This window comes from Salmo salar, chromosome 17 (assembly GCF_965601325.2).
Source record: "Salmo salar chromosome 17, fSalSal1, whole genome shotgun sequence".
Lineage (NCBI taxonomy): Eukaryota > Metazoa > Chordata > Actinopteri > Salmoniformes > Salmonidae > Salmo > Salmo salar.
The window spans coordinates 68,635,419-68,650,567 of record NC_138307.1 but is presented as its reverse complement, the minus strand read 5'-3'; the positions used below and the strand labels follow the sequence as shown (position 1 = coordinate 68,650,567).

Genomic DNA, 15,149 nt, shown 5'->3' with positions numbered 1-15,149 from the left:
GGCTGTATTTAGGCTAAATATGAATTTTTTATTTTTAAAAACCATACACATTACTCGACAAGTTTCAAATGTAAATCCAATCACGATAATCATTTAAATTACTCAAGAAAAGACATGAAGTAGTTTTTATTTCCAAATGTTAAGATAAAAAAAAAAATAATCCATAAAACAGATGGATAAACATTCATTCCCATTATAGGAAGAATCTACAGAACAAAAACATATGGATTCTTTTTTCTTCCCATTTTACATTTTTGCAATTTCAAGCTGCTTTTTTATTTGTAAAACAAGCAACTCATTCCCAAAATATAATTGTCATTGAGCAACTACTGAACATATCCCTTTCCCCCCCTCTTGGCCCCCTACACCCAGCTACGTTTGGGTGAGAGGTCTAAACAGGTGAGGGATTTAACAGTCAGAATCTGCACCCTGCTGCCGAAACAAAAACCACCCAACATGGCTGATAAGCTACTTCACAACATTAAAAAATGTGTTAGTATTTTGACCACAGGCCTATATAAAAGCCTAGTCTCTATTTCATACCATTTGCCACCCTGAGAAAAATATTCTTATCAGAACCAATCACAACCCTTTTTAGTGAGTGCCCCACCCCCACCCCAAATGTTCCAATGTGTAATTTGTGTCAAACCCCAAAACTCTGGTTCAGTAGGTTGAAAGTTATCGTCTGCGTTTCCATAAAAATACAAAGGTACAATTTGTATGTTGTCTGTATAAAAATGTTCCCAAGGGAGGTGTTATGAAACAAAGTACCCCCTGTGCAGTTACCAGTGTATGCCTAGTTTTTTTATTGTTCAAAAATTTTGTCAATTCTTAACTTTTTCCAGTATATCAGGTGTCAAAAATATTCTACAAACAAATCAAATGCAGCAACATTTATGACTGTAAAAGGAGTCTTATTGGGGGGGGGTTGATTTTTCAAATGTGAACAAACCATAAATTGGGGGAAATTTAAGTTTTCATAAAAATAAATGAAAATAATTGAATGAAATATGAAAATAATCCACTTGCTTTTATTTTTACCAATACAACATTTTACTACCTAAAGACCAAAAATGTGAAGTTAAAATGTTTTCTTAATTTATAGAATCCGTTTTCAATTCAACCCTTTTCTATGCCTGAGTAAACAAATGTCAATATTGTACATTGGCAGGGACTGAAGTTTTGCTGAGTGAAAAAAAAGACAAGAAAAAACAGAACTGATTCTCAATGTGATGACCAACTGCCAAACTCCCTTTATGAACTCTTAAACGTGAAAAAAAATGACTAGGATTTTAATACCCCTCCCCTTAACCCACAATTAAATGACGAACAGGACTTTTGAGCTTCCCTGTCAACGAGAAAAACGGAACATTGAAACTGCTAAAGCAATGAACGTAGTAAATATTTATAGAAATGTGAATGAATAGTCCCTGGTGGTTCTTACTCCTTCCCTCTCCTGTTGAAACTCTCCACCCCCCAATGGACCTCTTCGCTATACAAGCCTTAGTGTTTATCTGTTTGGCTAGAAGGTTTCTATTTATCTACAAATATATAACAAATAAAAATTGCAGGCAAAAATAGTTAAGTTTCAATAGAAACACCCTTTTTTTCCTGAAAATACAGCAGTATCTGAAATAGTCCTCTTATTCAATGTTTTACTCTGTCCCTCATTTTTCTGCATCGTACGTCAGGAAGCTCTTTCGTCTACAAACAGAAAAAAAAAGTATCTACAAACTTTGTAAACAGACCTGCTTTTTCCAAAAACATAAATAATTAAAAATATTAACAGCCAATGGAGCAGAAAAAAAGTTTCTGAATGAGCAAGGCCCTAATACATAAATATACAACACCATTCAGATAAAGAGAAGCTAAAGGTCATCTTTCATTTCTTACAGCTGATCTTCAAGCCAGGAGGAGGACCCCCCCCCTCATTAAAATAATATGAATAAAAAAACAGGTCACTTTCAATCTGAGTCTATATTCACCCCTCTTGCACCAAGAACAACCTAAAAGTTATCAATGAGGGAGGGGTGGAGACAAAAGAAGCCCTCGCGTTGCCAGAGGGGTATTTTTAACAAAAATAATCATTTCTAATTAAATAAAAAAAATCTAAACCAAACCCTATATTCGAGAATGTTTGCTCGTTTCAGTCCAGCACAAGCTCGAAGCTTACAGAAGACTATCCGCTCTCCCTTCTACCTCTTCTTTCCTCTTCTCCTCTGCCATCTCCCCTCTTCCTCAGAGGTGAACTCCTCTCCTCGTCGTGGGTAGAAAAGTGGCTGTGGTGGTAGTAGTAGTGGCTGAGGGTTGGGGAGGCTGGCTCAGAATCAGAGGGAGGTCTCCAGGCTGTGTAAGGGGCTCCCTGGGGCCGAGGGGGTCCCTGTTGCCTTGTTGCCCTCCACGTAGAGGTGGTTGTTGCCGCTATCCACTGCATTATTGTTCTGGTTGGGCGAGGGCGTCGGCGAGAGTGACGGGGAAGGAGGGGTAGGCGTGGCGTTGCGGGGGGAGGCGGAGTTGCGCTTGGTGGGGGCATCGTCCTCGGCGTCGGTGTCGTCGATGAGGGGGATGGAGGGCTCCGAGTCCTCTATCCTGAACTCTGGGTGGGTCATGAAGTTGTGGATGGAGCTGCGTGACTCTGGCTTCTCCAGCCCCTCATAGGGGGACAGGGAACTGCGGAATGCATTCACCACCCGAATCTGTTGGGGGAGGGAGGGTAAGGGGGACACAGTCAGTCTCAACATAAAATCATGCACACATATACATTTTGCATTTTCAATTGTAGTTCAAACCATGGACACACAAAAAAATATAAAAAATGGGTCAATTGCGGTGAGTTTGGGATGGGGGACATGAAAAAACACCATTGATTTTGTTGTGAAATTCTCAACAAGACGTGCAAGTATGCAGTGAGGACTAGTCCCGGAGGCTACAGTCAATCGGTGTGTCGTCAAACCCTGATCACTTTTGTTACCATCTTTCCTCGGACTGAGACTGAGCAGTCAGTGGTGGAAGAAACCAGTCAAAAGTTAATGGGTCGTGGGACATGTCTCTTACCGTCGGCTTTCACACCTCAAGAAAACTCCTCTCGGCATTCAACAAACCATTCAACAAATCCAGCTCCAACCCTCAGTCCAAGTTATTCAAAATGCAAGAAAAATGGAGACATGTTCTGGGGCAATGTTCTGGATGAGAACACATCCATAGAGGACAGAAGCTTGGACACAGACAGGTTACTTGTTTTGGTCATGCTCAGGGTGAGGGAGGTGAGGAGGGTCAGTCACTGATATTGTTGTGGAGAAAACCAAAACTGCAGCAGCCAAGCAGGTGTAAAGCTTATATATAGCTAGATACGCAACAGCACAAGAAACACTCAAACGGACTATAGAGACTGAACCCATGCAGAGCAGTGCTACCTTGTGTTCAACAGTAGTAAACCTTTGAGTATAGCCCATGACACATTTCACAGAATCTAAGGAGGAATATGGTTGGAGTCAGTAAGATTCAGGTGCTTTTTGGCTTCATTTTTGGGGGGGGGGGAAACAGTGGACACTACACACTGGCTATGAAAGAGGAATATTGAAATAAAAAGTACATCAAATAAATCCTAAATGTTAAGCGTTCTCATCAGCGAAGCACCTGGAAAGAGAGGGTTCATCATTTAGTAGGGAGATGTGGCTTATAACCAAAGAGAGAAATTGAAATTAAAACATGGTCAAGACACTACTCCCTAGTCTCAAAGCCTCTGAAGAAACATCAGTTAATACAATCAATGTCTGCAACTGCAGGTCAGCCAGTCTGAAAGAGACCAGTTGAGTTCACACAGACACACTCCCTGGTAGAGAACAGTTAATACACTCAGAACACATCACAAAGCCCTTCATCTGGGTCTCAGGAAAGAAGGTTCATTTGGGAAGGGACAGCCTTGGTTATTTGCGGGATGCTGAAATTCCATTCCGCAGAGGAGAGGACACAGACATTCCAGGAGCCTCCTGCACACAGTACAGCAGCCCCCGCAATGTTCCACTGATTGTCTATTAGTGGAGCGACAAGGTGGCTAGAATATCCAGACCGACTTAACACTCTGGACTGGACTTCAACCTGGAAAGACCCTGAGAAAGAACCAGTCCAGTCTAAAATGGGAAAGGTCATGCATTATTGGTTAGGCGGCGAACGTTGACCAACGTAACCAAAAAATGGACAATATGTTTACATTTGGAGAGAGAAATAACTTGTTTATGCTCAGTCGGAGACAACCTCTTTTTTTGGGGGATTTTAAGCACTACCATCTACCGTGACCATGGGCTTATACTCAAAACATTTACACAGCTACTATAGAGGGGCCAGAGCTGTGACAACAAGGCCCACAAGAGCAGGGGGGGGGGGCACAGCAGCAGACGTGACCAGACAACAATGTCAATCCAACGTTCCTCTAGCTCCTCCCTCAACCTCTATCTTCAGAGAATGAAGCAGAAGCAGGAACAGAAAACAAGATGTGACACAGGAAAAGCCCTTAGGACTCGTGGTGACCTTGTGGGTGTTACAGTACATCCATTTACAGCAGTTATGTTACCAAGCAACATGGAAGATGTGGTTGTTTTTTGTATTTTTAGTTTTTTGAAGAAAAGGAGGGACAAGTAAGAGTGAATGAATTCAACGTTAGGCAAGAGAGTAGAAGATGTTAGATTTTCATGCACTAAGGAAACACACACTCACACCCCACAGTGGAAGAAGCGGTGTTGGCGTCAGTGGCAGTGGTAGAAAAGGCTACATGTGTAGGGCTAGAAACATTGGTTACATCGTGCTGTTGTTGGCTGGAGGTGGAGGGCTGCCGCCTTAGCTGGCGCTCCTGAAAGGAGCTTCCGCTCTGGAAGGCACTCACTACATCCATCTGCAAGGAATCAGAGAGAATGACAGGAGAGGATAGAGCCCAGAAACCACAGCAAGAGGAGAGGCGAGAGAGAAAGGGCGAGAGAGAAAGGGCGAGAGAGGCGAGAGAAAGGGCGAGAGAGGCGAGAGAAAGGGCGAGAGAGAGGCAGAGCGAGAGAGGCAGAGCGAGAGAGGCGAGCGAGAAAAGGGCGAGAGAACAAGTGACCAAGAGTGGAAGAAACCAGAGAAAGGTGAGAGAAAAGGCACCAAAATATAATAGAAATGTATATTTCCCCCCCCCCCACTCAGAGAGATATAGCAGTTGAGAGAGAAAGGGGGTGAAAGGCACTCATCTGAAGGTTTCTCGCCGAGCCTGATCTGACGCTTTACATTTCCTCATTAAAAAAATCATCCCATATTCAAATACCTTTCACACCTGGCCCTTGAAGATACCTGTACCTGTATTTGCGCTGCATTATGTGGTCTTCTCAGTATCACACAAAAGGGGCTTTTCTTCATTGACCATCACATTATCATGTTCAACTTAGCTTGTTAGAAAGCCAGAAATAGAATTGGCAAAAAGGACCTTGCTTGAGCTTTCCAAAGCAAACAGAAAATCAAAGTCAAAAGAAGGCTTTTGAGGGGAACATGCCAGCTGTTCTCTCAAAGTGCTGAGAGAAAGGGAAAGGGGATGAGAAGTGCGTAGAGTTAACCTTATGGCTTGTGATTCCTCTTTGGTCGACATCGGTGGAGAAGCGGTCAAGGAGGACATTACCTGAGTCTGGATGCGGTTGAGGCCCCTGAACCAGAGGATCTGTCCACGGCGCAGCTCGCGCTCGGCATGGTCGATCTCCTCCATTTCCTCCATGTCCTCCAGCTCCTCGTCAGGGATCTCCTGCCTCTGGGTGCCGTGGCCGGCAGACTTCAGGAACCTCAGACTTTTGGTGGGGATGGATGAGATCAGCTGGAGGGAGGAGAGGGGTTAAGGGCTTATCACAGTCCAAACCGTGTCTGCAATATTGGACCACAAATCCCATCTCTACCACAGAGGACTGACTACTAACATACAGACAGCAAAGACCCAGGTTACTGGTATATATGTAATGACAGGCTGGACTGCAACAGGTGCACAACAGGCACCCTCACACAATGTGCATCTGTTAACCAAACAACCAGTTTCCACAGGAAGTCAGCTCGGAAAAGAAATGCGACTGATGCAAAAGTAATGGGTTGTTGTCTGGTGACTAGGGTTCCAAAGGGTCGGAAACTTTTTCTGGAAATTTTCCATGGGAAGTTACGCCTGGGAATTTTGCTTAAATTCATTTAAAAAAAAGTTAGCTTTATTACAGTGAACCTTTGTGGGATACACAAGGCAATTCTAGGTCTTGTGGCATATTTTGGTTAAACTATCCCAAATTCAAATGGAATTGCAACCCTCTGCATGCACAGTGCATTCTTCATCACATGTACAGCTGATTCTCAAGATCTTGCACACTTATGAGATGCTATTGAGCCCACACTACTACACTGTCTGAGCCAAGGACTACATGCTTTCTGGTAAGTCTTGATTACAATACTAGTTGGGGGGAATATATTTTATATGACATTTTTGTTAACAAGTAAAATAGAAGCCTACAGCAAAGTGTGTTTAAATAATTTCTAACCTGTTAACAATTTCTGCTAGTTAGTTTTTGCTACCACGTGGATTTTAGCTTGCTTAAGCCTGCTAACTGAGGAGTGTTAATTCACCTGTTTCCATACAGGTTTCATTTGAAAAACATTTATCTTACAAAGGAGTTTGTTTTAATTTTACCTTTATTTAACTAGGCAAGTCAGTTAAGAACAAATTCTTATTTACAATGACGGCCTAGGAACAGTGCCTTGTACAGGGGCAGAACAACAGATTTATTACCTTGTCAGCTCGGATTCGATCTAGCAACCTTTCAGTAACTGGCGCAACGCTCTAACCACTAGGCTACCTGGCGCCCCATGTTTAATCTAACTTCTTAACTATTTATCTGTACATGGAATTGTATTTTTTTTTTTACTAATTCTTTCCCCCTAATCTTTACAGGAAAATGCCACAGTGATGTGTGGAGACATTTCACTGCAGCTAATGTTGAAGGAAAAGCTGTGTACATTTGCAAGTACTGTGCCAAATCATATGTGAAGAATGCAACAAAGATGGATAATCATCTGGCCAAGTGCATAAAGTTCCCTCAGAGCTCACAACAAACAAGCTCTGACAAAAGTCACTCTACTTCTATTCGAGGTGAAAATGATGAATCAGACACCTTATCGATAGCAACAGCTCATGGTCCTCCTGGAATCAAAAGTTTTTTTTTGACTCAATGGAGGAACGTAGACAGATAAATGCTGATGAATGTCTTGCCCGAACTGTGTATGCAACTGGTTCACCTCTGATGCTCACAGGCAATGTGTATTGGAAGAGATTGCTGAATGTTCTTCGCCCAGCATACACCACTCCAACCAGACATGCTTTATCTACTAATTTGCTGGGTGCAGAGTTCAACAGAGTTCAAGTGAAGGTCAAGCAAATCATCGAGAAAGCAGACTGTATTGCAATCATCTCTGATGGGTGGTCGAATGTTCGTGGGAAAGGTCATCAATGACCTTGGACCACAGAAGATACTTGCACTGGTGACAGACAATGCTGCGAACATGAAGGCTGCTTGGTCTAAAGTGGAGGAGTCCTACCCTCACATTACACCCATTGGCTGTGATGCTCATGCATTGAATCTGCACCTCAAGGACATCATGGCACTGAAAACAATGGATACACTCTACAAGAGAGCCAAGGAAATGGTTAGGTATGTGAAGAGTCATCAAGTTATGGCAGCAATCTACCTCACCAAGCAAAGTGAGAAGAATAAGAGCACCTCATTGAAGCTGTCCAGCAACACCCGTTGGGGTGGTGATGTCATGTTTGACAGTCTCCTGGAGAGGAAGTCTGCTGATATGGCCAGCCCCATCAAGAGGATCCTCCTGGATGATGTATTTTGGGAGAGAGTGGTAAGCAGCCTGAAACCGATAGCAGTAGCCATTGCACGGATTGAGGGAGACAATGCCTGATGTTCAGACTCTGCTTGCAGATGTAAGAGAAGAAATCCGTACTGCCCTGCTCACTTTACTGTTGCTCCAAGCAAAGGAAATTGCAGTTCTGAAATATATCAAAAAGGGTGAAAAAGCCTTTTTGAGGCTGACAATGAGCCATCCTCAACAAGGTTGGAAAGTGACAGTGAAGATGAGGCCTCAGAGTCTGATGTTCAAGCGGTGGACATTGAGGTGGTCCAGGAAGAAGACATGGAAGCCTGAGAGGAAGACAACCAAAGCTTTAGTTTCTAGACTATCATTTTACAGATGTATGTTAAAAACATTTTTGGGAGATGCGATGGATCATTAGGGATCATTCAATACTCCCTTTATTTTGTTGTTCAGTGAAATCATCCCATGTGAAGAGTCAACTCATTTAATTAAAGTTCAATTCGTAACTAATTCATTTTCTTTATTTCTATTGGAAGGATTTAAACATTTGCAATTATGCCTACTTATAATAAGGAACAAGGTTTATGTTTCTGTCTCCATATGATATGGTAAATATATCCAATGCAAAAATATCTACATTTAAATGGTATTAATATTAATTTGCCTATATTCCTGTTAATTCCCACAGAAAGTTTCCACCTCTGAATATTCCCCAAAATGTTCAACCCTACTGGTGACAAAGCAATGTTTGGTCTGTGGTCATGTCCGGCCAGTTACTTGCTAGGTCAGCATCACAAAATGCACAACTAATGACATCACAAACATAAAAAAAAACAGGAGAAGGTCAACAGGAAATTGTAATACAATAGATATCTCAGAAATAACATGACAGCGCTCAAATCAGGAATTCTAGATCCATCTGTAAAAATCATCATCCAACTAGCCATTTCAATACAGTGTGGCAATTCAGCTACCCAACACAGCCACATTGGGGCAGTAGTGTATCCCTGATGGATGGAGCCTTGTTGGAAAGTTACAGGTGACGCACTTGCAACTCACTGTGTGTGTGTGTGTGGGTCTTCTTACCTGACCCCAGAGGAGACTGCTAAAGCCCAGAAAGGTGCACCATAGCCACTGGTCGATGCTCAGGCCCACGCAGCTGAATGGTTTGCCTCCCCACTGCACTATGACTATCTGAGAGGCCGGAGAGGAAAGAAACATATTTAGAGGTCAAGCTCATTTTCATTCATGGTTTCTTGGTTTGCTGGTAATTCCATTTGACAGATATGCGTGTTACAGCGGGTTTCATGTGAACCATGTATGAATATGGTTTGGGTTTCGTTTTTCTTCATTCTTTATTTATCCAGTCGAGAGCCATTGAGATGACTCATTTAAGGGAGCCCTGGCCTTCTTATATATGGGGAAGAATCTATATTCTTCCAGAAATGGACTCCTATACAAACGTACTACTTTTGTAGCCTACAGTCAGGCCAAATGTAGTGACCTATATAAGGAATAGGGTGCCATTTCAGACAGACCCATCTTCCCTAAACATCTGAAACCCTCTTCTAAGAGTATCTTAAATTAACCCCTAGCGCTGGCTTTGCTGATCAGTACTTTAATGAGGGAAAATGTACTCACTACGACTGTGATGTGGTTGTCTCACCTAGCTATTTGAAGACAAATCCACTAATTGTAAGTCGCTCTAGACAAGACCGTCTGCTAAATGACCAAAACATAAAAATGTAAAAATGGTGTCTGTTTAAAGCAGTGAGCAACTCCAGCAAGCAGACATGCTACAGTCTGAAGATACTAGACACTAAGTGTTACCTGGATGATAAAGGTGCCAAAGACGATAGAGCAGAAGATGAGGTTGTTGAAGATGCCGTCGAAGACGTTGCGCTCGCCGTGGATCTTTCTGGCGTTGATCTCGTTGAAAAGCTGCAGGAGGACGAAGGTGTTGAAAATAATGGTGTAGTGCTCTGAGGGAGGCGAGTGGAGGGGTGCGTACCGTCCGCTGTCGATGTCAAAGATCTGCTCACCTGGGGGGAAGAGAGAAAGAGAAACAGGGGGAGGTGAAGTGTTGACCCACTACCTTTTTAAAAAAATCTTTATTTTATCTAGATCACGTGTCAAACTCATTTCACAGAGGGCGTCTGCGGGTTTTTGCTCCTCCCTTGTACTTGACTGACGAATTAAGGTCACTAATTAGTAAAGAACTCCCCTCACCTGGTTGTTTTGGTCTTAATTGAAAGGAAAAAACTAAAACCTGCAGAGACTAGGCCCTCTGTGGAATGATTTAAAGGTAGACTCAGCGTTATGATCCAAATCAGTCAGGTTTCAAGATTGGTCATTCAACTGAGACTACTCTTCTCTGTGTCACGGAGGCTCTCCGCACTGCTAAGGCTAACTCTCTCTCCTCTGCTCTCATCCTTCTAGACCTATCTGCTGCCTTTGATACTGTGAACCATCAGATCCTCCTCTCCACCCTCTCCGAGTTGGGCATCTCCGGCGCGGCTCACTCTTGGATTGCGTCCTACCTGACAGGTCGCTCCTACCAGGTGGCGTGGCGAGAATCTGTCTCCGCACCACGTGCTCTCACCACTGGTGTCCCCCAGGGCTCAGTTCTAGGCTCTCTCCTATTCTCGCTATACACCAAGTCACTTGGCTCTGTCATATCCTCACATGGTCTCTCCTATCATTGCTACGCAGACGACACACAATTAATCTTCTCCTTTCCCCCTTCTGATAACCAGGTGGCGAATCGCATCTCTGGCAGACATATCAGTGTGGATGATGGATCACCACCTCAAGCTGAACCTCGGCAAGATGGAGCTGCACTTCCTCCCGGGGAAGGACTGCTCGTTCCATGATCTCACCATCACGGTTGACAACTCCATTGTGTCCTCCTCTCAGAGTGCTAAGAGCCTTGGCGTGACCCTGGACAACACCCTGTCGTTCTCCACTAACATCAAGGCGGTGACCCGATCCTGTAGGTTCATGCTCTACAACATTCGCAGAGTACGACCCTGCCTTACACAGGAAGCGGCGCAGGTCCTAATCCAGGCACTTGTCATCTCCCGTCTGGATTACTGCAACTTGCTGTTGGCGGGGCTCCCTGCCTGTGCCATTAAACCCCTACAACTCATCCAGAACGCCGCAGCCCGTCTGGTGTTCAACCTTCCCAAGTTCTCTCACGTCACCCCGCTCCTCTGCACACTCCACTGGCTTTCCAGTTGAAGCTCGCATCTGCTACAAGATCATGGTGCTTGCCTACGGAGCTGTGAGGGGAACGGCACCTCCGTACCTTCAGGCTCTGATCAGTCCCTACACCCAAAGAAGGGCACTGCGTTCATCCACCTCTGGCCTGCTCGCCTCCCTACCTCTGCGGAAGCACAGTTCCCGCTCAGCCCAGTCAAAACTGTTCGCTGCTCTGTCACCCCAATGGTGGAACAAGCTCCCTCACGACGCCAGGACAGCGGAGTCAATCACCACCTTCCGGAGACACCTGAAACCCCACCTCTTTAAGGAATACCTGGGATAGGATAAAGTAATCCTTCTACCTCCCCTCCCAAAAAGATATAGCTGTACTATTGTAAAGTGGTTGTTCCACTGGATATTATAAGGTGAATGCACCAATTTGTAAGTCGCTCTGGATAAGAGCGTCTGCTAAATGACGTAAATGTAAATGTTATGATGTAGATGCAGAAAGGAAACAGTATAGTGGGTCAATTTCCACAACTACTAAGAACGTTGAAGCATAAGGCTCAACTTCACCGCTGTTTTGGTCCGGTGGCTACCACGCACTAACCGTGTTAAATCGAACCCTTGCACATGTGCAGATACTGTGTGAGAGTGAAGTGCTGCATCTTGCTCATCAAAATATCTGTGCCGCTGCTCGTGGCAGTCCCATTGAGATCAGAACACCTCTTACACATTAAAAGATCAGCAAATTTCACTTAAACTTTCAAATGTTCTCAGCCTTCTGCCGACTGAGGTTAATCTCACATTGGACAGTGAAATGTGTTGTTTTGCAGGGTCAACCATAGTAGTACGCGCCCCTGGAGCAAATTAAGGTTAAGTGCCTTGCTCAAGGGCACAGCGTCAGGTTCTTCACCTTGTCGGCTCGGGTATTTGAACAAGCGACCTTTCGGTTACTGGCTCAACGCTCTAAACGCTAGCCTACCTGCAGCCCTAGTTAAGGTGGTAGTAAAGGTGACACCGTCAGAGAGCCAGTCGATCAAGACCACCTCATACCCATGTGAAATTCCATGGCATATGGTAAGCCGTTTCAGCTCAGTGTGCAATTTGATTTGATTTGAGGTGCAGAGAATGGAAAACACACATGCTTCTACACAGACACACTCTAGTACTTTACCTACGAAGAGCAGGGTGAAGATGATGATGAGCTGGTAGACTCCGTGGCCAAGGATGTTCTTCATCATGGTGCGGGAGATGAGGGGCTTGTTGCGGCCATACGGCTTCCTCAGCAGTAGAGACTCAGTGGGGGGCTCAGTGGCCAGGGCCAGGGAGGCAAAGGTGTCCATGATCAGGTTCACCCACAGCATCTGGACAGCTTTCAGAGGAGAGTCCTGGAGGGAGAGAGGAAGGTAGGAAAAGGATAGGGGGAGACATAGGGAAGGGAGTGGAAAGAGGAGAGATACAGAAAGGGGGGGAGAGCAGGACAGAGTGAGAAAGGGAAAAAGAAAAGGATTACTCATGCAGTCAGTACTACTTACATAACATCCTCCACACTATCCCAACGTCAGACTGTAGACACAAATCCAACCAACGCATTCAAAGAAGTGCAGGCCATAACACGAAGAGCAAATGGTGCCTGAGCAGTGATCATTGAAAGCCAAAAGACTTCAGTAGCCCACACACTGCTCAGAAATGACACACACAAGCAGCTATACAGGTGTCCACTTGCTGACTCACCAGAGCTATTCAGGCTCCAGTAGAGAGAGGCAAACCACTTCATGCCAGCAGAGGAGCTAGCGAGCTACATACACATTAGCTGCTTAGCATGCTAGCAGAGCAGCTAGCTTCATACACATTAGCTGCTTAGCATGCTAGCAGAGTGCCTAGCTACACACAGGTAAACACATTAGCATTCAGTGTGTGTGTGTGTGTGTGTGTGTGTGTCTCTTGACCCGTGTGGCCCTCTAGTAAATGCTCAGCCACTCATCACTCATTATCTCAAAATTACAGCACTGTTGGATAATGCACACAGCTCAGGCCCGGAGCTTTAAATAGCTGTTTGTTCCGTTTCTATTGCAGGCCCATTTACCATCGTTTTACACCTGGATGAGCACTAATTTGGTGGCTGCTGTGACCAACAGGTCAAATAGGGGCGGATGATTGCTACCTCTAGTCAGAGAGAACCTGAAAAGCGGCTCTGATCCACGGGAATAAATTTGAATAAATTGGTTGCTCCATTTTGTACTGCCTCAGTCATTGTGGATACACACACAGATCATAGACTTCAGTCATAGGTGACCAATCTTGCCATTCAAGCTAAGGGAGGATAGATCCTGGTGCTGCTCCTAATAACCAAACCCTCTATTCCCTCTACAATGTCCCCTCTGAATGCAAATCAAATCCAAGAGCACAGCGCTTCGCTTTTCTCCACATCACATACTATGAGTCATATCAACGCGCGACAGAGCTGGTGTGCTGTGCTCTGCTTGTTTCAGCAGAAGGTGGGGGAGGGGCAGGAGAGGAGAGGAGCAGGTGTGTGTGACAGTCTGTGTGAGGCATGGAGGGAGAGAAAGTAGCCAAACCGACACGCGCTAGTTAGACAAACTTGTTGCTGCCATAGTTTATCATACCATCTGGTAGTGCCCGACTTGAATGCATCAAATTGTTGTAAAGAATCTAGATAGCTAACATAGTCAGGCTGATTGAGACTGTTTTGCTGCGCTCCCCGTACCTGGTCGGCAACACCATTCATATTAAACAGCCTACCTGCTGGTTGATCATTGTAGCCTACTGCTTCTCATTTGGCCATCTTCATTCAGTCATTTTAATTCCATTTGGCATTGATTAGAAATGTCCAACTTCACTTGCTACACTGATTGACTAGAAGCTACACGTGAAACGGATGTGTAGGCTACATGTGAGTCATTTTTACGGGGCGCACTCATAACTGTCATAAAACTGTTTTATTAAAACATAATGCTTTTTTTTTCTCATTTAACCTTTATTTTACTAGGCAAGTCAGTCATTTTCAATGACAGCTTAGGAACAGTGGGTTAACTGCCTTGTTCAGGGGCAGAACAACAGATTTTTACCTTGTCAGCTTGGGGATTTGATCTAGCAACCTTTCGGTTACTGGCCCAACGCTCTAACCACTAGGCTACCTGCCGCCCCAATGGTCTATCTTGTAGGCTATGTAGCAATGTCACAGACAATTTTATTTAATTTCAGACATATCTTCTTCATTATTAAAGTAGGCCTATATTCTTCTAACAAATGAATACTCTCCCAAGTAACGGAATACTATCATCCGGTGGGATATCTGCATAACCGTGCCCATCCCTAGTTTGTGTGTGTGTTACCTGCGTGATGCAGGCGCCGGTGAAGGCCACGATGACGGCCACTACGTTAACGGTGAGCTGGAACTGGAGGAACTTGGAGATGCTGTCGTAGACGTTGCGGCCCCACATCACCGCCTTGACGATGCTGCTGAAATTGTCGTCCGTCAGGATGATGTCAGAGGCCTCCTTGGCCACGTCTGTGCCGGCGATACCCTGCAGGTGACACACACACATTAAGTTCTATTGAAGTTGTGCAAAGCCGTGGTCTAGTATTAAAGCTCTCCGCTCTGGACACACATACTTCTCTCCCAGGAGACAAGGGTTCAATCCCCACTCCAAACCTTCATACCATTCTTCATATCCCCGTCTACCCCTCTGTCAACTCATAACGGTCTCATTAAGAGAAACAAGAGTTCGATATTCAAGTAGTCGTAGCCCTATACACATGTAATTACGGTGCAGTACGTTTGTTGTTACTGTTGATATGTGCCGATATGTGATGGTCATTGGTCACTACAGAGTGTGATGTTATCAGTCAACTTGATTGAACTTTAGTTTCACATCTTTCTCTCTTTTTTACGCACGATACATTCATTGTGTTGCTTTGTAAACATGCAGTAAATTACATCCATAAAGTTTACAATGCCAACATCGTGTTTGACTCCCCATATAAAAGTGCAGATTAAAGTTCCATCATGATCGTTATCTGGACTTGTGACGATATGCCTCACGGTTATC

The 15,149-nt window shown here is 44.4% G+C and overlaps 1 protein-coding gene across 7 annotated transcripts in view; it reads right to left on the bottom strand.

The window, feature by feature from the left end:
• Positions 1-111: 111 nt before the first annotated feature.
• The window catches only part of LOC106609600 (plasma membrane calcium-transporting ATPase 1), a 59,166-nt gene continuing 44,128 nt past the window's right edge, over positions 112-15,149 (bottom strand). For 4 of the 7 annotated variants that reach the window (XM_045700050.2, XM_082964043.1, XM_045700051.2 and 1 more), the window contains 7 exons: positions 14,433-14,624; positions 12,251-12,464; positions 9,703-9,914; positions 8,959-9,066; positions 5,642-5,830; positions 4,796-4,888; positions 112-2,696 (listed from right to left, as the gene is read on the bottom strand). In XM_045700050.2, the coding sequence (XP_045556006.1) occupies positions 2,328-2,696; positions 4,796-4,888; positions 5,642-5,830; positions 8,959-9,066; positions 9,703-9,914; positions 12,251-12,464; positions 14,433-14,624 (1,377 nt within the window). In that variant the 3' untranslated portion in view covers positions 112-2,327. Of the gene's footprint in view, positions 2,697-4,713; positions 4,889-5,641; positions 5,831-8,958; positions 9,067-9,702; positions 9,915-12,250; positions 12,465-14,432; positions 14,625-15,149 lie in introns of all 7 variants that reach the window. The other 3 variants (XM_082964044.1, XM_082964045.1, XM_082964046.1) reach the window with 2 other exon arrangements.